Source organism: Oncorhynchus mykiss, chromosome 9, assembly GCF_057628025.1.
Source record: "Oncorhynchus mykiss isolate SJ-2025 chromosome 9, ASM5762802v1, whole genome shotgun sequence".
In the NCBI taxonomy this organism is placed as follows: domain Eukaryota; kingdom Metazoa; phylum Chordata; class Actinopteri; order Salmoniformes; family Salmonidae; genus Oncorhynchus; species Oncorhynchus mykiss.
Window position 1 is genome coordinate 16,472,461 of NC_143030.1, and position 27,658 is coordinate 16,500,118.

Here is a 27,658-nt window from a genome sequence, read left to right on the forward strand (position 1 = left end):
TCCGCTAACATACAAGGACTTTTCATGACACATTTTTATTAAAATGCCTTTTATTATTGTCACAAAACTGTTTACATTTTTACAGATTTTGTAAAAATGTGAGTGAAAAGCTTTTAAACAGAATATTACACATAATTACAGTGAGTGAGTCAATTATTCTATATTGTCATACATATTGTAATTAAAACAACTAAGACTTTACATTTAAATAGATTAACACAGTGTACAAAACATTAAGAACACCTGCTCTTTCCATGACATAGACTGACCAGGTGAATCCAGGTGAAGCTATAATCCCTTATTGATGTCACCTGTTATACCAGTTTAGATAAAAGTGGGAGACAATGCTTAAAAATCCTTCTTTAACCTAAGACAATTAAGACATGGATTGTGTATGTGTTCCATTCAGATGGTGAATGGGCAAGACAAAAGACTGAGGTGTATTTGAACGGGGTATGGTAGAAGGTACCAGGCGCACCGGCTTGAACTTTTCATGCTAAACAACATTTTAGGATTTACATTTTCATCTTAAATTTAAGTGTCTATAATATACTTTGGGTTCTAAATACCTTTCTGTTTTCACTGACTTTGTCATCTTCCATTATTTACACTAACAGTTCTTGGAGGTTGAGGGTTTGTCTCTTTTTACCACAGGTGAGATTTTGAGTTCCTCTTTACAATCAATCAAAGGACCAAAGAATGGATAGAGTTTCTTAGTAAACTTGCCATAGAAGGAGTGTATGTGGCATTTTTTCTCCACGTTGAAAAATGTTATCTGTCCCCCTTCATAGTCCATGAAAACTCCCAGCTTCTCAGGTGTCAGTTCAATGGGAAGGAAAGTGGAAGACGGTTCAACTGTTTTCAGTTCTCCATCTTTGTAACATATGCTCCAGAAGCCAGTATCTGGATACATTTGGATGTTGTCTCTCTTCTCTGTGTCCTGAGCGATCCCAACACTCCACTGGCTCTTCTTCCCCAGGTCAACCTCCCAGTAATGTGTACCTTTGTCATATCCTTCCATTCCCAAGACACACGAATTTTGATTAAACCTAATTTTAGTTCCTTTGCATTTTTCTTCTAAATTCTCAGTGGCCTCGTCTTTGCGTACTTCCTCAACCTTCAGAGTACCTTCGTTGTTTTGTCCTTTTTTCATCATCCAGTTAAATAATCCAGTTCTCTTGTCTTTGTCTTTTCCTGAAACATTTAACATACTATTTTCTGTAGGTTTTCCTCCAAAACGCTCTGTGTCTTCTTCTTTGTGTTCTTCTTCAAACTTCATGCTGCTGCTTCCTTTGCATTTATCTTTGAAATTCTCACAATCCTTTTTTTCATTTAATTCTCCAAATCTGAGAGATTTGTTATCATCAAATAAAGATAGTCTGAGATGTGCAGTGTCAGGATCGAAAGTCACATCCACTGAAAATATTTTTGTGTTATTTTTTTTTTCAATGTTAAAAAGAATTCCGATACATTTCACACAAAATATGAATCCAATAACATTAGTATATTTCAAAATGTTATATTTGTTCCATAATGAATTAACATGATTATTGAAAAAAACAACACAATATAATCTTATTTGTGGTAGGAAATGTGATCATATGTCAAATTGAAACAAAAATGATATAGATGTGTGTGCCTGCACATTATATTAGCGTCAAACTTCATGACACACATTTTAAATATAAAAGTGTTCATAATTACCTGCATGATCAACCATCAAGCTCCAAACTATGAAGGGACAACAAAAGGAATTGATGTAAGTATATATGTATACAAAAGTATTGGGACAGTGACACATTTTTGGTTGTTTTAGCTCTGTAATCCAACCCTTTGGATTTGAAATGATATAATGACAATGAGGTTATGAGAGTCATTGTGGATACACCTTTATTGTAAATAAGAATAGAAAATATTTCTAAAAACATAGTTTTGGTTGTGTTTCAGATCATTATGTGCCCAATAGAAATGAATACTAAAAAATGAATTGAAACATTTTGGAGTCACTTTTATAAGAATACATTGTGCTTCTATACACTTTTACATTAATGTGGATGCTACCAGGATTACGGATAATCCTGATACAATTATGAATAATGATGGGTGAGAACATTACCCCCAAGACATGCTAACATTAGCATGTCTTTAGGATATATGTGACCCTCTGTAACTTTCTTACTCATCATTATTAACAATTCATTCAGGATATTCCCTAATCATGGTAGCATGTAGAAGTGTATAGAAGCACATTTTATTCTTATTTGTAATAAAAGTGACTCCAAAATGACACAAGACATTATTTACCATAAATATCTATTGGGCACAAAATAATCTGAAATATAACCAAACTAATTGAAAATGTATCCAACAAGTTTGTAGAGTCACAAGCTTGATGTAGTCATTGCGTTCTAGGAATATGGGACCGAATACTAAACATTTTACTACTTTATTCATAAGAATCTTTATGGATGTCAATAATAATTGTCAATAATTTTGACCCCTACCTTTTTGACAATAAATAATAATAATTACTTTTTCAATTCTATAAACATTTCAAATACTGAGTTGTGTTGTATACAGTTTTTATTGCTCATCACTATCAAGGGTGTCAATAATTGCAGACCCCGCTAAGAAGTAATATTTTCTGCTCACACATTCTCATTTCGACACCAAACTCACCACTTGTACATTTGGCCAAAGAGCTCGATTTTCATCCATGAATTGTAAAAGCCTGTAGTTTTCTAAACTACATTGACATTTGGATTGGAACCAGTGCTTTGTTCAGATTCCATGAAAATAGAGCTATATGGCCACGTACACCTGTGGTGGGTTTGGTGACGAAATGAGAATTCATGATCAGAAAATAACCCCATAACTACTATAAAATATGGTGGATTATTGATGTTATGGGGTTATTTTGTTCCAATGGTCTTCGGGCCCAAGTTAAGGTGCAACGGCATCATGAAATTTATCAAGAACCAGGACATTTTAGCCAGAAACCTGGTTGCCTCTGCCAGAAGGCTGACACTCGGCCGCAAGTGGACCTTTCAGCAAGACAATGAACCCAAGCACACGACAATGTCAGTCTCCGGACTTGAAACCCATTGAAAACCTATGGTTTGAATTGAAGAGGGAAGTCCAGACGAACTATATCAAATATCTGGAAGGTTTCTGTATGGAAATCCCTCCCAATGTGTTTTCCAACTCAAAAAAAACATTTTAGAAATAGTCTCAGTGTCATAATCTTCGCAAGGTTTAGGTATTGAAACATATTGAAAAAAGGAGTGTAAATAATTTTGACATCTACATTTTTGAAAAAAAAGAGTAGTTCTTAACCTGTTTACGATACTGGTTCCCAATTGGGAATCAACCCTCCCACGTGCAGCTGGAACGGTGGCGCATGGAACGCAAAAATATTCTTAAAAATATTTAACCTCCACACATTAACAAGTCCAATAGCTCAAAATCTCTTTCTCTGAGCAATTGTATTAGTATAAAATAATATAATTTCCAATTTATTTGAACATAAAACATAGCTCAGTATCTGAATTATTTATTTTATCCAGTCATTGTTGCTCATCTTTATCAAGGGTGTCAATAATTCGGTACCACACTGTATATATGAAAAAGAAACTGCATGGATTATATGCTTAGATGACAAATCACTTTAAGTTTGTGCAGCGTTAATGTGAAAGTAGCCGATAGTTACCAGAGTCTGGGATTGTTTCAGTAATTCCTGTGAAAATACAAAATCATGTTTCTGTATCAATTCACTTTTAATACTTGTGAAAAAAATAATGGTCCATCAACTGTAAAACACATAATACGTACCCATTAACTTATCCTTATAAGTGAGTTCCTCTGTCTTTTTGATGAGCTCTGTAATATACAGTGGAGGAAAGTTGTTATTTTGGTTTGAATTAAAACAGTTTTAAATGATTCATTTTAAGGAAATACTGTATATAGGTAATATAAATATTGCATACCTTGATCCATAGCTTTTAATTTTGTATTCATATCATCTATTGTAAAAACAATAATAATATTAATATATATTTGTAAATTAGTTCTATATACAGCATATTACTTGATATTTTAATTCCTTTTTGACAATTGCTTTTTATTTATTTATAAAGAATGAAACTTGAGATGTTAGTGTTTTCAAAAGTGTTACAAAACTCAGTTAATGCATCTTCCAGTATCGGTTCTTACCCAAAGGCTTCAGTTTTTCTCGAACAACTGGAGGTGAAAATATAATGTCATCATTGCACAAAGTACTTGCACAACAGTATTGCATGCAATAATGAAAGTATATGGAATTTAATTCCAATAACATCTGAAATGGCCTACAACAATGTTGAATCATAGAACCTACTAATAAACATGGTGATCTATAATTATAACCTGATATCATATTTTAACAACAAGTAAGACCGACCTCTTCTCTGATGGATTAAGGAGAGCACAGATGCAGTAATACACAGCAGTCCCAGAAACACAGGAATCATAAATGCAGAGATATACACCCTGTCAGGCAGACTGCTCATGTAGAATTCCTCTGTAACACAAGCAGGGTTAAAGATTAGATTTGATTACCATTGCAATACATTAGTCCTGCAAATTATATAAGGTTCAACATTCCACATTTTTCCAAATGTTACCTAATCACACTCCAACCTAATCTTTGTCTTATATAAGCCGTACCTTGAGTCTGAACTTTACACATTATTAACATCCCCTAGACCACTTGTTAAAGGCATTGGTCTACAGCAGGGGTGTGCAACTGTGATGAGGGTGGGGGCCACAAAGAAACAGAACTGATCATTTTGCCATAAGGTGGAGGCAAATGTTTGCAGTTTTTTTATGATCAATAGGCCCCACGCCAATCAATAATTCAACTATGCTTACTACATGTTTAGATAGCTGGTTACTAGACTAATTTACAAATAAATAATAAAATAGATGACATGGGATAATTGAGTGACTGCTGATGCACAACCAAGTTTATAAATTTCACCTCCAGTATTTTATTATTCTATCTCTAAACAGTAAATTTAGATTTTTTGGAGGTGGTCAAATTGGTCCAACACAAGGGGGGCTGCCAGTTGTCAATTCCTGGTCTACAGTATATTCCAGTTCCTAAACTCACCAGTCATCTGCAGTTTAGACTCCATCTTGGTTCCCTGGTACTGTGAAATCACCACACATGTGACCCCCTCCAGTTGGTCCATCCCTATTCTCATGTGACTGGTTATAGAGTACAGGACGCCCCCCTCCTTCTGTTTGGGTCTCTCTGGGTCTCTCTGTCTCTGCTGAGGTGATCTCCTTCCCACTGCTGTCTGTCCACAACATGTTAGGCTCTGGGTACCAGTTCTCTGAGCTACAGCTGAGCTGGATGAACACTCTGTGGTGCTTCCTCATGGAGATCCTGGGGACACTGCCCTGCTCTGTAAAGAAACAGGTGAAAGAATAGTTTTACCCTATTGTGAAATCTAAAATACTCTACATTCTGTTGATCTGCTTTGATGATTCTGCACTAGACAGGAATGGATTAAAATGATCCTCTGCCTGAGTAAGTTCATATTTACGTACGTTTAACCTGTAGCACAACAGGCAGTTCCTGAATCCAGTCCATGTAGCTGGCTTGGCATTTGTAGATTCCCCTTTCAGAAGCCATGACATTATTCAGCAGCAGTGACATATTGCCTTTCTCCAACTCCTGAGTGAACACACTCACTCTTCCCTCATAGCCTTTCCCCTCTGTTACCTTTCCACCATCATACAGGTACAGGGGGCTAGCGAATTCTCCTTCCTTAAACCACCTGATATCCATGTTAACAGCACTGGTTTGAGGAGAGAGATGACAAGGAAGGATGACATCATGACCAGCAGAGGTAACTACAGGGTCAGGAGGGACAACAAGCTGCTTATCTGGAGGGAGAGACGAGAAAGTGTTGCAATATCAGTCTGACGGACAAAAACATAAGAGCGGCTCATATCGGGCAATAACTTATCAAGACATTTACACAAAGTTTGCTTTTAACATAGGTGACTATCAAACTAATGTATACAGCGTACTACTAATACCAAAGAAGTAGACATCTATATTTTTTATCAATAGGCTAACTTATTAGTAAGACCTACTGAATACAACATGATAATAACGTTCAAGAGCATCAAATTGGTGATGCATTTACATATAATAATAAACTGTTGTTTAATAAGATGCAAAGTGATTTGTAGATCACTCTGCAATCTCAAACAAAACCACTGACACATTTAAATGTGTTTATTATATTTAAGTTGTAGGTAAACGTTTACATGGATAAAACATTGCTTGTAATCTTAATTACCTGCAACAGATGAACAGGCATTAAAGAAGATGAGGAATGTTAACAAACAGACTTGCCGGATCAAAGGTCCCATGATGCACCTGACATGGAACATAAAACCAGGTCCTGTTAATCACATGGTTCATTAAGTCTACAAAAATATATATTAAGCTATTAAAAAGTCAAAAGATACCAATATTTTACTTGGTATCACAAAAAAAGCATTCTGTGGGGAGGATATTTAAAATGAATTGACATCCATGTGTGAAAAGGTTACAGCGTTCTTCTAAAATGTTTTACATTACTTATTTACTCAATCTACACACAATACCCATAATGACAAAGGAAAAACTGTTCTTTAGAATTTTTTGGAAATGTAAAAAAAATAATGGAAATATCACATTTACATAAGTATTCATACCCTTTACTCAGTACTTTGTTGAAGCACCTTTGGCAGCAAATAAATCCTTGAGTCTTCTTGGGTATGACGATACAAGTATGGCACACATTTATTTGGGGAGTTTCTGTCAGGTTTGATTGGAAGCATTGCTACCTGTTGGAATGTGAACCTTTGCCCCAGTCTGAGGTCCTGAGCACTCTGGAGCAGATCTTCATTAAGGATTTATCTGTACTTTGCTCTGTTAATCTTTTCCTCGATCCTGACTAGTCTCCTAGTCCTTGCCACTGAAAAACATCCCCACAGCATGACGCTGCCATCACCATGTTTCACTGTAGGGATGGGTCCATGTTTCCACCAGACGTGACGCTTGGCATTCAGGCCATATTGTCCAATCTTGGTTTCATCAGACCAGAGAACCTTGTTTCTCATGGTCTATGAGTCTTTAGGAGTCTTTTACTGAGGAGTGGCTTCCGTCTGGCCACTCTACCATAAAGGCCTGGTTGGTGGAGTGCTGCAGAGATGGTTGTCCTTCTGGAAGGTTCTCCCATCTCCACAGAAGAACTCTAGAGCTCTGTAAGAGGTTCTTGATCACCTCCCTGACCAAGGCCCTTATCCACCGATGTTTCAGTTTCGCAGGGTGGCCAGCTCTAGGAAGAGTCTTAGTGGTTCCAAACTTCTTCCATTTAAGAATGATGGAGGCCACTGTGTTCTTGGGACATCATGGCATGGTTAATGCTCTGACATGCACTGTTAATTGTGGGACCTTATATAGACAGGTGTGCGTCACGCCCTGACCTGAGTATTCTTTGTTTTCTTTATATATTTTGGTTAGGTCAGGGTGTGACGAGGGTGGTATGTGTGTTTTTGTCTCATCTAGGGTTTTTGTACTGTCTAGGGGTTTTGTAGATGGGGTTGTTTCCATCGAGGTGTTTTTGTAGGTCTATGGTTGCCTAGATTGGTTCTCAATTAGAGGCAGGTGTTTATCGTTGTCTCTGATTGGGAACCATATTTAGGCAGCCATCTTCTTTGGGTATTTCGTGGGTTATTGTCTATGTTATGTTGCACGTTAGCTCAGTGATTCGTTAGCAGTCACTGTAGTCTTATCGTTTTGTTGTTTTGTTTAAGTGTTCTTCCTTCAATAAAGAAGTATGTATTCTAACCACGCTGCGCTTTGGTCTACTCCAGACGACCATCGTGACAGTGTGTGCCTTTCCAAATCATGTCCAGTCAATTGAATTTCTAAAAACCTGTTTTCGTGTTGTCATTATTGGGTATTTGGTGTAGATTGACCTTTTATTCATTTAATCCATTTCAGTATAAGGTATAAACGTAACAAAATGTGGACAAAGTCAAGGGGTCTTGTAATATAGACACAAGGAGTCAGAAAGTAAATGCAGTTAGTGAGTTCACTAATAATGTACAACGCAAGAGAAGCGTCTGACATAGAAACAAATACACTACCACCCGATGACTGATAACAAAAGAGTGCTTTATAATGGGTAAGTAATCAAGGGTGTGATGAAGTCCAGGTGTGAGTGATGATTAGACGCCGGTGTGCATACTGATGGTTGCCAGGTGTGTGTAAAGATGTGTTGGCAGGACCGGTGGTTAGTAGACCGGCAACGTTGTGCGCCGGAGAGGTGGAGCGGGAGTGGGAGTTGACGTGACAGGTCTGAGTACTTTCTGAATGCACTGTATATCCATTATAGTCTAGCTGGTGGTGGTAATGCAACATATATTGGATGCCAACCACCGTTAAACCTCACCAAAGAAGAAGAAGCAATGTATTACAGACCAAAACAAGGATGTGGTGAATACAAAAATGGTTGAATGTATTAGAAGGTATAAAAATACCTTTTGAGCAGATGACAAGATTACCATCTCTAAATCTATTATTTCCATATCTACAATATTTTTGTATTTATTTGTGTTGTAGAATGCTGTATATGCATTGTTTAGCTGAGGTGGAATGTTTGTATCCTGTATATTTGACTGTGATATGTGGTTAAGATGATTGCACTTACTGTAAGTCACTCTGGGTAAGAGCATCTGCTAAATGACTAAAATGTCAAATCTAAATGTTTTACATACAGTACAGATCTCATATTACTCTATTGAATACTATTTATTTATGATGTCACAAATGTATAATTTGTTCCCTGAGAGTGAGGAGGATATATAGCATTTTGTACCAATTTTAAAAAAATGATTATTTGACTCTGGAATGTAACCCATCAAGTGATAGATTTTAAACACATGTATGTCTGTCATTGAACAACTCCAGGGCATGACTAAATAGTGAAAAAACACCACAAATCAATCTCTCACATCAATTTCTTGAAACAATAAACGCGAATTTACTATCATTTCTGAAAATGGATATATAGCATTATGGAATGAAACTCATCATATGCATTTATAAATGAATGGATAGAAATTGTTACCTGAACACGGCCACAGCAAGTTTAAAATGGAGAGTCTGTTGAAGATAAGTTAAACTCTTTCCTTTTCTCCGTAGAACATTTTATTGCAAAGATTAATGTTTAACCATCAATAGACTTTGGATATCCGTGAGCAATAAATGTGTCTGGAGCTTCCAACGTTGAGCTGAAATGGGGAATCATAGAAAACAACAAGGTTAAATCGAATCCAACAAAAGTGTGAAATGGTTTGAAGAAACTAAGGTTCAAGCAGATGGGTTTTAAAGTTAGAATGTCTTTATTTACTCTGCATAGACCATAATAAACACCAACTTGTATATTAAGTTACCTTTCGCATAACTTAACTTCCAAATATGTGGTTTAGAGGCTCCCTCTGGAGGAGTCTGAAGAGTGAAGGTGAGTGCAGTCATGACTAAACAGATCTAAACAGATTTGCATAGTGCCACTGTAATGGGGAAAGTACCCAAAGTCACCAGTAAAAACTTGAATAAAAGTTGAAAAGTTTGTTGTAAATATACTTCAGTATCTAAAGTAAATGTAATTTCTAAATTATACTTCCTTATCAAAAGTAAATGTAATTGGTAAATTATATTTTAGAATCAAAAGTAAAATAATTAATCATTACAAATTCCTTATATTAAGCAAACCAGACAGCACCATTTTTTATTTTATTACATTTCCGGATATCCAGTGGCATCCTTCAACACTCAGACATCATTTACACACAAAGCATGTCTTTTGTGAATCTTCCAGATCAGAGGCAGTAGGGATGACCAGGGATGTTCTCTTGATAAGCGTGTGAATTAGACCAGTTTCCTGGTCCTCCTGTCCTGCTAAGCATTCAAAATGTAACAAGTACTTTTGGATGCCAGGTAAAATGTATGGAGTAAAAAGTACATAATTTTCCTCAGGAAAGTAATGAAGTAAAAGTTGTCAAAAATAGCAATAGTAAAGTACAGATACCCACAAAAACTACTTAAGTAGTACTTTCAAGTATTTTTACACCACTGGGTACTTTATAGGTAAGAGAGAGGAGGTCAAAGGCCTATCCAATTTGCTCCATTAATTACCCCTATGTAATGAGTAACCTAGCCTGTAGTCTGGTATCCCAGAGATCTCATACTATACTCATATTCTAGAATGAACGGCCAAGAGGCTCCCTCTGGAGGCTGATTCAGTCTAAAGACTGAGTTACACATTAACCCTGATATTTGGCATTACAGTCAAGTAGTTCAGTGTAAATGAGATCACTGAGGTTGATTCTTGTTGACATTTTTTTTATGTTAGATTCTAGTCTCAGTAGGTAGCACCAAGGTTTTGGTTTCAGGTCCACATTCAAACACAAAAGTGTACAAAAGATGATAAAACAAGATTACAACAAATGACTGTTAATCACCATGTTACTCATACTGTTAATAAGTAACTTCTGAGTCTGAGTAATATTCCTTGTCTCTAACAAGAATAGGATTCTCGTATCAGGACAACTGAGTTACATCCTTATGCAAAATTAAACCAAATACTAATTTCAAATCTCATGTCTATTCTACATCAATAAAATAAGTGTTTTCATCAGGCAATCTTATGAGGTGGGGTTGACGGGGAGACCCTGTGATATAATAGACAGCCAAGAGGTAAATTGTATTTTGTTAAAAAGAAAGGACTAATCTTTTTGCTAATGCAATTCACAGCCAAAATAATACAAAAATATTTCTGTAAACTCTACAAAGTTGTGTTCTCTGAGTAGGCTGATACCCCATGTCATGAGTGCACAATCTCTAGCTTAGACTGTACAGTCCAAGATGTATGTTGAATACGCATAATAGGCTTTATAGTCAAAGTCCTGCAATAAGAGCTAAGATGCTAATATTTGTGTAAACTCTACAAGGTTGTGTTCTGCGAGTGTCACTGAGTAGACTGATACCAGGTGCTTAATGTGTAAATCGGGAGATGCCGGAACATATAGTGAGCATGAGAGGTTGGGGGGGTTATCCGGGCTGGAACACGTTGAGAAAAAAAGTGTCAAACACAACATAGCAGCCAAGTAGCCTACTATCTATGGTGGTGAAAAGGACAGCACTCTCGCTAATTCATTTCAAGCATTTTAGACGTCACTGCAGTATCCCCACATACTTGAGTAGAGCTACAGGGTTTACACATGTCGGAATTTCCTAAAGCCTAATTTTCTAGACATCAATGTACAGCAACATTTTTAGATGACACTGCAGAACACTGCAGAACATATCAAATCAAATCACATTTATTTATATAGCCCTTCTTACGTCAGCTGATATCTCAAAGTGCTGTACAGAAACCCAGTCTAAAACCCAAAACAGCAAGCAATGCAGGTGTAGAAGCACAGTGGCCAGGAAAAACTCCCTAGAAAGGCCAAAACCTAGGAAGAAACCTAGAGAGGAACCAGGCTATTAGGGCTGGCCAATCCTGTTCTGGCTGTGCTGGGTGGAGATTATAACAGAACATGGCCAAGATGTTCAAATGTTTATAAATTACCAAAATGGTCAAATAATAATAATCACAGTAGTTGTTGAGGGTGCAGCAAGTCAGCACCTCAGGCGTATATGTCAGTAGGCTTTTCATAGTTGATCATTAAGAGTATTTCTACCGCTCCAGCTGTCTCTAGAGAGTTGAAAACAGCAGGTCTGGGACAGGTAGCACGTCCGGTGAACAGGTCAGGGTTCCCTATCCGCAGGCAGAACAGTTGGAACTGGAGCAGCAGCACGGCCAGGTGGACTAGGGACCTCAAGGAGTCATCATGCCAGGTAGTCCTGAGGCATGGTCCTAGGGCTCAGGTCCTCCGAAAGAGAAAAAGATAGAGAGAGCCTACTTAAATTCACACAGGACACCGGATAAGACAGGAGAAGTACTCCAGATATAACAAACTGACCCTAGCCCCCCGACACAAACTACTGCAGCATAAATACTGGAGGCTGAGACAGGAGGGGTCAGGAGACACTGTGGCCCCATCCGATGATACCCCCGGACAGGGCCAAACAGGAAGGATATAACCTCACCCACTTTGCCAAAGCACAGCCCCCACACCACTAGAGGGATATCTTCAACCACCAATTTACCATCCTGAGACAGGGCCGAGAATAGCCCACAAAGATCTCCGCCACGGCACCACCCAAGGGGGGCGCCAACCCAGACAGGAAGATGACGTCAGTGACTTAACCCACTCAAGTGATGCACCCCTCCTAGGGACGGCATGAAAGAGCACCAGTAAGCCAGTGACTCAGCCCCTGTAATAGGGTTAGAGGCAGAGAATCCCAGTGGAGAGAGGGGAACCGGCAAGGCAGAGACAGCAAGGGCGGTTCGTTGCTCCAGAGCCTTTTCGTTCACCTACACACTCCTGGGCCAGACTACCGTCAATCATATGACCCACTAAAGAGATTAGTCTTCAGTAAAGACTTAAAGGTTGGGACCGAGTCTGAGTCTCTCACATGGGTAGGCAGACCATTCCATAAAAATGGAGCTCTATAGGAGAAGGCCCAGCTGTTTGCTTAGAAATTCTAGGGACAATTAGGAGGCCAGCGTCTTGTGACCGTAGCGTACGTCTAGGTATGTACGGCAGGACCAAATCAGAGAGATAGGTAGGAGCAAGCCTATGTAATGCTTTGTAGGTTAGCAGTAAAACCTTGAAATCAGCCCTTGCCTTAACAGGAAGCCAGTGTAGGGAGGCTAGCACTGGAGTAATATGATCAAATGTTTTGGTTCTAGTCAGGATTCTAGCAACTGAAGTTTATTTGTTTATCTGGGTAGCTGGAAAGTAGAACATTGCAGTAGTCTAACATAGAAGTAGCAAAAAAGCATGGATTCATTTTCTGCATAATTTTTGGACAGAAAGTTTCTGATTTTTGCAATGTTACGTAGATGGAAAAAATCGGTCCTCGAAACAGTATTGATATGTTAAAAGAGAGATCAAGGTCCAGGTAAAAATCAGTTTTTCTACCACTGAACAAGGCAGTTAACCCACTGTTCCTAGGACATCATTGAAAATAAGAATTTGTTCTTAACTGACTTGGCTAGTTTACATGAGGGTAAAAAAACAAACATTTTATACATAAATTATTTCAGTAGTTTGTGTGTGACGTTAAACAAGCGTTTATTTGTGAAAAATACAAGATGTTATTTGGTATCTGGATGTAGTACATTATCGACCCTGTGTTTGATCTATTGATGACTAGGATTGAGAGAAACAACTACCTTCTACTGGTTGTATGTAGTTGTTTTGACACATTTGATAATCATCCATCACATTAAAAATACTATCTTGGTCATTGTGAAGATAATAATCTTTACAATGACCAAGAATGAAAGCTAGTTGGCCAGAGACTTGACACAATATATTGACCCATATTTTTATTAGAGATATTTCTACCGACATGCTAGTTCAAACAGTCTGTGCCTGTACATATCTAGCATTTAATAAACCCCTCAAGCTCTGAGAACTATCACAGGCCACACTAAACCAAAATAATCAATAAAGGAACAGGAAATGTGTATCTTATCTACAGATGACAATGTACTGTAACGACCCTGTGTTTATAAGCGTGGAAATCGACTCTACCGCTTGAACATGCTTTTGCTGCACAGTAGATAGCGCTCCGGACTTCGGGCTCGAAGGTCGAGGGTTCGAGACCTGCTCCCTGCTGTTTCATTACAGTACATTCCAAATTCTGCTTGCATAAATTAAATACATATATTTTTTAAATTATTTAACAGGTTTTGCAAGAGGAAGAATAATTTAAAATGACAACTCTTACATTTCTGACAATAGAAAGCATTACTGAACACTAATTACTTCTCCTTGAGTGATTAGCGTACTTCCATGTTAACAGACATATGAAATAAGCAAAGACGAAATGTTGGACATTTACGTGATTGTGTTACTTTGCCAGTCAGAGTGTACTGCATCTGTTTGGCCATAAGGCCATACACATGGTATTAAATGTTGAACAGATTTCTTCATTTGTTTATTAAGTGAGGCAAGCAACAGAAAAATAAATAAATAAAGTAGATCATCTTGTTGCTATAGCAACCCTAGTTCAACACTTAACAACACCTAGTGATTTTATGCTCTTGGGGAGGTTAAAAGAGGCATAGTTCAGCCAAAATCAAAGTGGAAGTTGTATCTCTTTAGTGGAAGCTTGAAGGCATAATTTTTTGCTATAATAATGCACTTTTTCAGCATAACTTTTCAGTATCTGCGATTTTTATGTAATTAAATTATTTGTTAAATGTGAAGAGGGCCATTGTTAAACATTTAATTACAGTTGTATGGCCAATCCTGTTTTAACGTGTACTGCTGAAAGAAACCTCTAGATGGAGCCTCTGAACCTTTGAGCGTCAAAGTCCACAGTAGGTGTGGTTAAACACTACTCTCATTGTTACAAGAAGCTCTGGGGAGAAAATAACGTTTATTTCATATCTGAAACTCCGTTATAGCTCCGTACTCTGTTATCTGCATTCAGGTAAGAGATTCTAGTGAATTAATTCATTTCTAAAAGCGTGTCTTTATCTATTGCGAAATAATGTGATATGTAACTTACATTTAATAATGCTTTCAAATGTCTTGATGGTTTAATTGTATATTACTCTGGTTCATAGTGAACCACAAAAAGTGAGTGGTAGAGGGGGCTGAACTGGGGAGTTCTGAGATACCCGCACGCATGAGGGGAAAACAACACCTTTGTCATAAAGCATTTCATGCATATCATCGCATTTTCGCAGTGGCATTGAGCAGTAGAGTAGAGGCACTTACAGAAATTGAACAAATGGGGAACATTTTTTGTAACCTACGGTCCGGGAAAATGTTGGCCTTTTAAAAATGCATATCATGCAATTCTACGTCATTTTACTTGACCGGAGACTTTGTCAGAATCACATTTTTAATATCGCACAACTGATCAAAATGGCAGGTTACTTTGACACTGACAAACTGAGATCAATAAAAACGACCTTGTCTTGAATCCATCAATAGCCTACACCTAGGTTAAATAAAAGTTAAATGCAATTTAACCTACAATAGTTGTAGGCTACAATATGAGGATATTATAGTCCTAAAAATGCTTTCCAGATTCACTGACTCACCCAATGATGCGCAGTTCACAAAAACTTATCTCCCTCTCTCTTTCTTTTGTAAAATATATTTTCAAGTTGATCAAATATTTTGGTGGCCTACAGCATAGAGTCTTCTCTTTTCATCAGGAGTCGTAGCTTTTCAACCTGTATTCTTTCATTTGTATATGAAATGTTTTGTCTGCATGCTGTTTTTTCACTGACCGATTTGCCATGCGTTCCCGACTGTAGGCTATGCCTTATTATTGGGCTACAATCCACAACTAGGCTAAATTAAACTATTTAACCTATGTGGCTAAATTATAGGCCTTCTCTTTGTGTAGTGGGCTATTCTGAATGATTTCATTTATTTCTGAACAGCCAGAGGTAATTATATAACTTTGGCAAATGTATTTCAATGTATCAGGTGTACTGCCAGGCTGTGGTACTGCAGTTCCCCCAGAAACCTTCGCGCAGCTGTGATTCTATACGGAAATAAATGATGAAGTGCAATGCTGGAGAAATGAGAGTTGCAGGCTCATGTCTACCAGGGCAGAGAGGGAGAGAGTTCATAGAAAGTTAATCTCATTCCAGTTATGTGAGAGATACTGGCGCGCTTCTCACACAACCACGCGTTGGTCTTAAACATATATGGTTACAATGCTGCGAAAACCATAAACCCGGGCCGGCCCAACCCAAATCAACTCATATGATATTAGGCCCGGTCTGAAAATCTACTTTTTCACATGACGTTATTTGTGGCGAAAGGAATATTAAAGAGGAGGCAAATCGAATGATATTCGATAGCTTTTATTTATAAATGATTTGTCATGCCACGATAGGTATTGGATCCGGCCAATTATGTTCCAAACAAAACAGTCCAAAATGGAGAGGTGCCGGATCCTCTTCTGACAGGTTCTGGCTCAAATTAAGCATTGAAGTACTGGCACAAAAGTATATCTGAGTAAACTTGTTGACAAAGATTTTGTTGAAAGAGTATTTGTAAAATAAAGGAATGCTATCCATACTTATTATTTTACAACATTCGTTTAATAATCTTGATGCAGGTCATGTTTTTATGTTCCCAGGCAGGTGCATCATGGGACCTTTGATCCAGCATATCTGTTTGGTAACATTCCTTATCTTTTTTGCCTGTTCATCTGCTCCAGGTAATAAGCTCATAGTAAAGTATAAGGAAGGGCTATGAGGGCAGACTAAGTCATTCATCTAGGTACCACATGTCCAAATGTTGGTTGTCAGTCTCCATTTGAACCATAAAGCAACATCAAAAAACAACATATCATGTCCCACACCACTTATTTTAATCAACAGCTGAGAGATTGTTTATTTTCTAACAAAGAGGACACGTATTTAAATGTTGAGTTCAAGACCTAATTCTGATTAACTATTGCAGTTGCAGATGGAACAGAGACTGAGAGGCAATCAACTTGCGAGTCAACCAGTACACTGTATGGTTTGAATTGCACTGTGTGGTTTGCTGGATGTGTTACATTTGGGATCATTATTATCCTGGGAGTGGTTTTCTTGGTATGGTATAAGTGCTGTGGAGGTAAAGCTTAATTCATTATACTTTATTACTTTTTAAAACAATAGATTTATCACTTAAATCAGGGAATCCCACCACATTACTTTTTAACATAATTTTCATTATCTTCAGCATGTTTAGACTATGAGGTAATAAAGTAGTGGAAATACCCTTAAATTAAAACTGACAGCTTTTTCAACTCTTTTGCAGATATGAAACAAGCAGACAATCATAATATTAGTAAAAAATATAAAATTCCCAGTTTATCTTAAAAAAATTACTTTAGAAAAGGATACACTTAAATGACATGTGTTGTCATTTTTAACAGATGCAAATCAAAAGCTGCTGGGAAGATTTAATGTCATTGGAGGAGACGGTGAGTGACCAATTTTGAATGTATGGCTAAAATGTTACGTTGCTTCTGCAGCCCTTTCCTGCAGTCAAATGACCAAATCGCTCTCTACTGGCCTCATGAGTGGAATGTTATTCATATTTTTTATAATTTCATAATGAATAAACATTCATAACAAAAACCGAAATCTGGTGTTTCTATGTCAAATGGTTTAGTTATATTTCAGTCTTCTGTGATGTATATAAAGTGTAATATTGGAATGCAAACCCAAAATTGAATACGTTTTATATCTGCCATGGTACAGGTCTTCTTTTTTAAAAGCCCATAACCATGTACAGTGCCTTGCGAAAGTATTCGGCCCCCTTGAACTTTGCGACCTTTTGCCACATTTCAGGCTTCAAACATAAAGATATAAAACTGTATTTTTTTGTGAAGAATCAACAACAAGTGGGACACAATCATGAAGTGGAACGACATTTATTGGATATTTCAAACTTTTTTAACAATTCAAAAACTGAAAAATTGGGCGTGCAAAATTATTCAGCCCCTTTACTTTCAGTGCAGCAAACTCTCTCCAGAAGTTCAGTGAGGATCTCTGAATGATCCAATGTTGACCTAAATGACTAATGATGATAAATACAATCCACCTGTGTGTAATCAAGTCTCCGTTTAAATGCACCTGCACTGTGATAGTCTCAGAGGTCCGTCAAAAGCGCAGAGAGCATCATGAAGAACAAGGAACACACCAGGCAGGTCCGAGATACTGTTGTGAAGAAGTTTAAAGCCGGATTTGGATACAAAAAGATTTCCCAAGCTTTAAACATCCCAAGGAGCACTGTGCAAGCGATAATATTGAAATGGAAGGAGTATCAGACCACTGCAAATCTACCAAGACCTGGCCGTCCCTCTAAACTTTCAGCTCATACAAGGAGAAGACTGATCAGAGATGCAGCCAAGAGGCCCATGATCACTCTGGATGAACTGCAGAGATCTACAGCTGAGGTGGGAGACTCTGTCCATAGGACAACAATCAGTCGTATATTGCACAAATCTGGCCTTTATGGAAGAGTGGCAAGAAGAAAGCCATTTCTTAAAGATATCCATAAAAAGTGTCGTTTAAAGTTTGCCACAAGCCACCTGGGAGACACACCAAACATGTGGAAGAAGGTGCTCTGGTCAGATGAAACCAAAATTGAACTTTTTGGCAACAATGCAAAACGTTATGTTTGGCGTAAAAGCAACACAGCTCATCACCCTGAACACACCATCCCCACTGTCAAACATGGTGGTGGCAGCATCATGGTTTGGGCCTGCTTTTCTTCAGCAGGGACAGGGAAGATGGTTAAAATTGATGGGAAGATGGATGGAGCCAAATACAGGACCATTCTGGAAGAAAACCTGATGGAGTCTGCAAAAGACCTGAGACTGGGACGGAGATTTGTCTTCCAACAAGACAATGATCCAAAACATAAAGCAAAATCTACAATGGAATGGTTCAAAAATAAACATATCCAGGTGTTAGAATGGCCAAGTCAAAGTCCAGTCCTGAATCCAATCGAGAATCTGTGGAAACAACTGAAAACTGCTGTTCACAAATGCTCTCCATCCAACCTCACTGAGCTCGAGCTGTTTTGCAAGGAGGAATGGGAAAAAATGTCAGTCTCTCGATGTGCAAAACTGATAGAGACATTCCCCAAGCGACTTACAGCTGTAATCGCAACAAAAGGTGGCGCTACAAGGTATTAACTTAAGGGGGCTGAATAATTTTGCACGCCCAATTTTTCAGTTTTTGATTTGTTAAAAAAGTTTGAAATATCCAATAAATGTCGTTCCACTTCATGATTGTGTCCCACTTTTTGTTGATTCTTCACAAAAAAATACAGTTTTATATCTTTATGTTTGAAGCCTGAAATGTGGCAAAAGGTCGCAAAGTTCAAGGGGGCCGAATACTTTCGCAAGGCACTGTATATGAGGTTTATACTTTTCATTCAAAGTAGATTTGTTTAAGACTACCAAGAAAGACTCTGCGTGACCCTGATATAGCCCAATGCAGTAAAAGATTATAAATGCACAGTGGACTGCCCTTCAGTAATTTAGAATTGAGTATTCAACAAACATGTGATGTGAGAAGATGTACTGTGTATGTTTACCTTCAAATAAAAAACATGTTTTTTTGGTTTGGTTATACAGTACCAGTCAAAAGTTTGGACACATCAACTCATTTAAGGGTTTTTCTATGTTTACTATTTTCTACATTGTAGAATAATAGAGAAGAAATCAACACAATTAAATAACACATTTGGAATCCTGTAGTAACCAAGAAAGTGTTAAATAAATCAGTATAATTTACTTTTGAGATTCTTCAAAGTAGCCACCCTTTGCCTTGATGACAGCTTTCCACACTCTTGGCATTCTCTCAACCAAGTTCATGAATGCATTTCAATCAACATTGCCTCCTTGTTAAAAGTTAATTTGTAGATTTTTTTTCTTCTTATTGCGTTTGAGCCAATCAGTTGAGTTGTGAAAGGTAGGAGTGGTATACAGAAGATAGCCCTATTTGGTCAAAGACCAAGTCGATATTATGGCAAGAACAGCTCAAATAAGCAAAGACTAATGACAGTCCATCATTACTTTAAGACATGAAGGTCAGTCAAAAACGTTGAAAGTTTCATCAAGTGCAGTTGCAAAAAACCATCAGGCGCTAACATAAAACAGTCTATCATGAAGACTGCCACAGGAAAGGAAGACACAGAGTTACCTCTGCTGCAGAGGATAACTGAGTTAAGTACAACTGCCACGCAGCCCAAATAAATGCCTCACAGAGTTCAAGTAACAGACACATCAAAACATCACCTGTTCAGAGGAGACTGTGTGAATCAGGCCTTCGTGGTCAATTTGCTGCAAAGAAATCACTATTAAAGGACACCCATAAGAATAATAGACTTGCTTGGGCCAAGAAACACGAGCAATGAACATAGATTTTTGGTTCCAACCGGCATGTCTTTCTTTATGAGATGCAGAGTAGGTGAACGGATGATCTCCGCATGTGTGGTTCCTACCGTGAAGCATGGAGGAGGAGGAGGTGTGGGGGTGCTTTGCTGGTGATTCATTTAGAATTCAAGGTACACTTAACCAGCATGGCTACCACAGCATTCTGCAGCGAATTGCCATCCCATCTATTTTGCACTTTCTGGGACTATCATTTGTTTTTCAACAGGACAATGACCCAAAACACACCTCCAGTCTGTGTAAGGACTATTTGACCAAGGGGAGTGATGGAGTTACCTGGCCTCCACAATCACCTGACCTCAATCGATTGAGATGGTTAGGGATGAGATGGACCGCAGAGTGAAGAAAAAGTAGCCAACAAGTGCTCAGAATATGTAGGAACTCCTTCAAGACTGGTGAAAAATAATTCCATGTGAAGCTGGTTGAGAGAATGGCAAAAGTGTGCAAAGCTGTCATCAAGGCAAAGGGTGGCTACTTTGAAGAATCTCAAATATACAATATCTTTTGATTTGTTTAATACTTTTTTGGTTACTACATGATTCCATATGTGTTGTTTCATAGTTTAGATGTCTTCACTATTATTCTACAATGTAGAAACTAGTACAAATAAAGAAAAACCCTTGAATTAGTAGGTGTGTTCAAACTTTTGACCGGTACTCTATATTTTCAGTTGGTCACATGGATATACTGCCATTACAGACAAAAATATCTCTCCCCATCCCAAGATGCCTAAGGCAGTTTCAATGAAAGATGAGGCTAAATGAAGGTTACTTAACCATGCTGATATCAATAGGAAATAATCCTTTTGTCACAGGACACTTCAATGAAGAACATCTTGAATAAGCAACAGTCAACCAGAAATGAATCTGTTTCAAGTACAGTTTACAAAATAAATAACAGTACTAGAATAAGAGTGAATTGTGAGATGTATTACTTTTTTCATATTTTTTTATGTGTTCTAATTGTATTGTATTTTTTTCAGATAGGAATATGAATTTGGACCTCCCACATAATGGTAATGTGCTAATCAGTATTAACCATTGTATTTACGATACATACATTAACTTAACCCAATGAGTCCCACCATATCACTGACACATTTTGGACTTCTAACCCCTTTTAAACTCCTTGATTGTTTCTTCCACATCTGTAAATACCAACCATTAGTCTGTGTGATTAACGGGGGCTGAGCTAGAGCAGTGTTGATGAGACAAGGGCAGGTCCCGAAGGGGCCCGGGGCCAGGGTTGAAAATCTGAGACTCTCACAAACATGCACGTGTAACATGTTTTGCTCTATGACCTCACAAGCTACATAAGAGTTGTTAGAAGATAAGGGGTTGTTCTACAATGAACATCCTAGGAAATCCCAGGACATAGTGTCTATAACACTGTAATAAGCTCACATAGTTTCTGTCACAAACTTCAAACTCCACACAGTTGTAACTGACTAGTTGGATATCCATTTCCTTGTGAGCAAACTGGAACTCCTTCAAGACTGTTGGAAAAGTATTCCAGGTGAAGTTGGTTGAGAGAATGGCAAAAGTATGCAAAGCTGTCATCAAGGCAAAGGGTGGCTACTTTGAAGAATCTCAAATATTCAAATATATTTTCATTTTTTAAAACACTTTTTTTGGTTACTACATGATTTCATATGTGTTATTTCATAGTTTAGATGTCTTCACTAATTGACTACATGTAGAAAATAGTACAAATAAAGAAAAACCCTTGAATTAGTAGATGTGTTCATACTTTTGACTGGTACTGTATATTTTCAGTTGGTCACATGGATGGATATACTGCCATTACAGACACAAATATCTCTCCCCATCCCAAGATGCCTAAGGCAGTTTCAATGAAAGATGAGGCTAAATGAAGGTTACTTAACCATGCTGATATCAATAGGAAATAATCCTTTTGTCACAGGACACTTCAATGAAGAACATCTTGAATAAGCAACAGTCAACCAGAAATGAATCTGTTTCAAGTACAGTTTACAAAATAAATAACAGTACTAGAATAAGAGTGAATTGTGAGATGTATTACTTTTCTAATGTATTTTTATTATGTTCTAATTGTATTGTATTTTTTCCAGATACGAATACGAATTTGGACCTCCCACATAATGGTAATGTGCTAATCAGTATTAACCATTGTATTTACGATACATACATTAACTTAACCCAATGAGTCCCACCATATCACTGACACATTTTGGACTTCTAACCCCTTTTAAACTCCTTGATTGTTTCTTCCACATCTGTAAATACCAACCATTAGTCTGTGTGATTAACGGGGGCTGAGCTAGAGCAGTGTTGATGAGACAAGGGCAGGTCCCGAAGGGGCCCGGGGCCAGGGTTGAAAATCTGAGACTCTCACAAACATGCACATGTAACATGTTTTGCTCTATGACCTCACAAGCTACACAATAATTGTTAGAAGGTAAAGGGTTGTTCTACAGTGAACATCATAGGAAATCCCAGGACATAGTGTCTATAACACTGTAATAAGCTCACATAGTTTCTGTCACAAACTTCAAACTCTACACAGTTGTCACTGACTAGTTGGATATCCATTTCCTTGTGAGCAAACCATTTCTGTACATACAGCATTCATATACATATATTTGATCAGGTTGTTGTTTTGGCTGACCTTTTTTTTATTATTGACATTTGTCAATACAACTCATGAGTGCAACTGTTTATGTCAAATTGTTTTGTGTTCTATTTGTAGCCCTGGTTGTCATGAAAAGGAAATGGTAAAACACTTAATCGTGAGACTAAATATAAGTGTTGGACATTAACCTCTAGCGTCGCAATCCCGTATCCGGGAGCGTAATCATAGCCTCAAGCTCATTACCATAACACAACGTTTCCTATTCATGAAAATCGCAAATGAAATGAAATAAATATATTGAAACACAAGCTTAGCCTTTTGTTAACAACACTGTCATCTCAGATTTTCAAAATATGCGTTACAGCCAACGCTAGACAAGCATTTGTGTAAGTTTAGCATGGCATAAAGCTATGCTAGGCTGGGCTGGCAGCAGGCAACATTTTCACAAAAATAAGAAAAGCAACCAAATTAAATAATTTACCTTTGAAGAACTTCAGATGCTTTCACTCAGGAGACTCCCAGTTAGATAGCAAATGTGCCTTTTTTCCAAAAATAATATTTTTGGAGGCGAAAAACGTCACGTTTCTTTATCCTGCTTGGTTGAGAAATCGACCGAAAATACTTCAACTATAACGCCAAACTTTTTTCAAAATGTTCTCCATAATATCGACAGAAACACGGCAAACGTTGTTTAGGATCCATCCTCAAATTGTTTTTAACATTTTGTATTCAATAATATATCCGTGGAGGCAGTTGGTTTCTCATAAGAAACTATTGGAAAAATGGCTACCTCAGTATTTTACGCAAAGTTTTCTCCGGGAGACACCATGCGTCCACTCGCCCTATATGGTCTCTAAAAGCCATTCTCCAATGGAAATGCCTAAAAAGATGTCACAATGCTGCAGACACGTTGGGGAAAACGTGGAAAACGTAAGCTGACTCCTAGCTGCTTCACAGCCATATAAGGAGTCATTGGCATGAGGCTGTTTCAAAAAATGCGGCACTTCCTGATTGGATCTTTATCTGGGTTTCGCCTGTAACATCAGTTCTGTGGCACTCACAGACAATATCTTTGCAGTTTTGGAAACGTCACAAGGTTTTCTTTCCAAAGCTGTCAATTATATGCATAGTCGAGCATCTTTTCGTGAACGTTTTTCATCCAAAAATTAAAGTAGCGCCCCCTATATCCAAGAAATTAAGATAAATTAAAGTCAGATAATGGAAAATGATGATTTTTGCTGCGGCCTTGGGACTGATAGGGTTAACAAATCACAGTACTATAATAAGACTGAAACATGTTAAACCTGTCTGTTTCCTTTTCTTTTCTAGAGCCGCGCTCACATGAAGGTAATCATCTTTAATCATATTCTTTCTATGTCTAAATATTCAACCCTGCTGTGAAAAAGTATTTCCCCTGTTCTGATTTTCTCTATTTTTGCAAATTATTTACACTGAATATTATCAGATCTTCAACCAAAATTATGTTGTGCACAATATAAATTAATGGTAAATTATGTATTTTGTAATTTTGGAGTCACTTTTATGACAAATAACAATCAAATATGAATTGAAACATATCTACATGAATGTGGATGCTACCATTAGGGAAAATCCTGAATGAATTGTGAATAATGTTGAGTGAGAAAGTTACAGAGGGTCAAAGATCATACCTCCAAGACATGCTAACCTCCCCTGTTATTGGTAATGATGAGAGGTTAGCATGTGGAAAGACATTTTAAGCTGCCATGCCCTTATTAGTCCCATGTTGAGACAGCTTCCTAGCATCTTCTATATCTCATCTAACTTGCTCTTTAAGAGTGAACGTTTTAAGAGTGCAGTTTTTATTTTTTATTTCAAAGCATCACTGTATGTCTGGTAAATGTGATTATTTCATGAAAATAACTGTGTGTATATATATATATATATATATATATAACATTTATTTCCCTAACACTCGTTTTACCAATGAAATTATCAGTTCTGATGATGATACAAATGTAAATATAGTTACATAAACAGCGTTGATTGGTGGATTGGATCGTCTAGACTCAGAGCCTACCTTGCTAGACCCTTCAAAGCAGAAGGATACATTATGCAAATATAAGATGATAATAAGAATCAGATCAGATTGTGATGTCATGCTGTGGGACAAAAACTAAATTTTACCCGAACAGGCTGAAACTACAGGCTCTTACACTAAAAGGGCATCATAATTTTCACAATTTCAGAGTGTTATTTTGAGTTCATATAGCGGAAATATCATGAACAAAACAGGAAATCAACTTTTTGACTGCACTGCCCTGTCACGTTCTGACCTTTATTTCCTTTGTTTTGTTTTTATTATGTATGGTCAGGGCGTGAGTTGGGGTGGGCAGTCTGTTTGTGTTTCTATGTTTTTCTATTTCTGTGTTTGGCCTGATATGGCTCTCAATCAAAGGCAGCTGTTTATCGTTGTCCCTGATTGAGAACCATATTTAGGTAGCCTGGGTTTCAGTGTTGGTTTGTGGGTGTTTGTTTCCGTGTGTAAGTTTGTCACCACATGGTACTGTTTCGGTTTGGTTATTTCACGTATTAGTTTATTGTTTTTGTATTTCATAGTGTTCAGTGCTTTTGTTATTAAAATCGCCATGAACACTTACCACGCCGCATCTTGGTCCGATCCTTACTCCTCTTCAGACGAAGAGGAGGAAATCTGCCGTTACATGCCCCTTTAATGTATGTTTGAATAAGAAAACACTGGATTAAGGCCTATTATATGGCTAGTAAGGCATACTCAGGGCCTTATTAGCTATGTATATACACACTTGTGAACCACAAATCAGTGGCTAGCTAATATGTGTACCTTAAATCTTACCAACTATGACGTAATTGGTTGACTCTTTTTTTTGTTATTATCAGTGGATGTTATTCTAGATGGAAAAACAGCTCACTCTCAGCTGAAGATATCACACAATGGGAAAGTTGTGGAGTGGGTGAAGCAGAAACAAGAACCACAGACAGAGATTAACAAGAATGACATTGACAAGCATTTTGATGTGGCCCCATATGTGTTGGGCAGTATGGGCCGTGCTATGAGGGCCTACTGGGAGGTGTCTGTCAAGGCGAAAAAGGACTGGGTACTTGGTGTTACCAGGGTAACAGCTAACAGGAAAGGACAGTTGGTTCTCAGCCCAGCCAATGGCTTCTGGGTAATCGGGATCTCCGATGGCAAAGACTTTACAGCATTCATAGATGATGATGATGATGATGTCAATAAAGAAATAATTCTACACCGGGTGGGTATCTATGTGGATTATCAGGAAGGGAAGGTGACTTTCTACAATGCAGAAGACAGGTCACTCATCTACTCATTTACCAAAGGACCAAGTTATGAGGATGAGGTCCGCCCACTTTTCTCACCCTGGAATAACGATGCAGATCCAATCACAATTTTGTCCATTGAAAGTAAAAAATCAAAATAATCTAAAGCATAAATTATCACCTCTACATCAATCAATAGGCTACTTTATTGTGATGGAATGCTAAACACGAGTGGTCTTAACTACACTAATGATGGTCAATCACTAATGATTGTCACTTCAGAAATATTTACACATTTGCTTGCAGTTGTTTAAATTGTATGAAACATTTAGTTTATTATGGAAATGTGTTGCTTTCTCACATTGACTTTCTATTCTTTGTCTATGACTTGAATTATAATAGACAGCTATTTCAGTTGTTTTTCTCAAACCACAAGGATATTATAAGATAAATCATGCATAATGCATAGGTAATGTTATGCCTCCCTTCATACACATATACTGTACAATGTATTGATTTGTGAAGACTGTAATATTGCTTTTAAGACTTGGATGTGTATCAGTTTATTCCTTGTGATCATGAGCATCAATCAGTTCATGCTCTTACAGAACAATGTATAGATTGGGTAGGTTTGTAATCAGCCATTGGTAAGCACAACTCTGCATCAGAGGCCTTTACAATGTAAAGACTGCTATTCTGGGACCTCATTAATAAAATGTTTGCACGCACAGATTTGATTGTAAATTGTGCATATATAAAAATCTACAAGAACAATGCTATTTATAAATCATGAACCTGACATGCAAATATGGAATTTACATAAATTCTGCCTGACATTTTCTGATTAATAATCGAAAAAACTTTTTTTGCGACTAACACAACTTTATTTATGGGTGTAGACATTATTATAAGGACATTTGTCTCATATTTAAAAAAAATAAATTAAAATGCTCTTACAGAGACATGTAAAAATGAATAATATTTTGCAAATGAGGCCTCTGGGCCATTAAACAGATATCCACTAACATACAAATACTTTGATCAGTTAATGACACATTTTAAAATGCCTTTTATTATTGTAACAAAAATGTTACACTTTTACATATTTTGCTGCATTGAGTATAGTGAGTGAGAGCTTTTTTTAACACATAATTACAGTGAGTGAGTCAATTATTCTATATTGTCATACAGTACTAAAAACAACTAATACTTTATATTTAAATAGATTAACACTGAGTGTACAAACATTAAGAGTGTCTCTTTCCTGAACAGGGGAAAGATATGACCCCTTATTGATGTCACTTGTTAAATCCACTTCAGTCAGTGTAGATGAAGGGGAGGAGACAGGTTAAAGAAGCCTTGAGACAATTGATTGTGTATGTGCGTCGTTCAGAGGTTGAATGGGCAAGACAAAATATTTAAGTGCCTTTGAATGGGGAATGGTAGCAGGTGCCAAGTGCAACGGTTTGTGTCAAGAATTGCAGCGCTGCTGCGTTTTTCATGCTCAACAGTTTCCCGTGTGTATCAATTATGGTCCACCACCCAAAAGACATCCAGACAACTTGACACAACTGTGGGAAGCATGTAGAC

At 37.5% G+C, this 27,658-nt stretch overlaps 2 protein-coding genes across 2 annotated transcripts; one reads left to right on the forward strand and one right to left on the reverse strand.

Moving 5' to 3' along the window:
• Positions 1-32: 32 nt before the first annotated feature.
• Positions 33-9,281, reverse strand: LOC149980787 (butyrophilin subfamily 2 member A1-like). Its single transcript, XM_090183613.1, has 11 exons — positions 9,177-9,281; positions 6,354-6,433; positions 5,593-5,931; positions 5,150-5,447; positions 4,439-4,558; positions 4,213-4,239; positions 3,987-4,022; positions 3,832-3,879; positions 3,710-3,736; positions 1,705-1,731; positions 33-1,416 (listed from the first exon to the last, which is right to left on the reverse strand). The coding sequence occupies exons 4-11, from the start codon at positions 5,241-5,243 to the stop codon at positions 611-613; spliced, it is 1,185 nt and encodes a 394-aa protein (XP_090039739.1). The 5' UTR covers positions 5,244-5,447; positions 5,593-5,931; positions 6,354-6,433; positions 9,177-9,281; the 3' UTR covers positions 33-610.
• A 5,306-nt stretch (positions 9,282-14,587) lies between these two features.
• Positions 14,588-26,798, forward strand: LOC118966141 (putative E3 ubiquitin-protein ligase TRIML1). Its single transcript, XM_090183657.1, has 8 exons — positions 14,588-14,662; positions 16,337-16,417; positions 16,663-16,818; positions 17,123-17,170; positions 21,138-21,170; positions 22,248-22,280; positions 24,098-24,115; positions 25,667-26,798. Exons 2-8 carry the CDS (start codon positions 16,348-16,350, stop codon positions 26,227-26,229), a joined length of 921 nt encoding a protein of 306 aa, XP_090039783.1. The 5' UTR covers positions 14,588-14,662; positions 16,337-16,347; the 3' UTR covers positions 26,230-26,798.
• Positions 26,799-27,658: the final 860 nt, after the last annotated feature.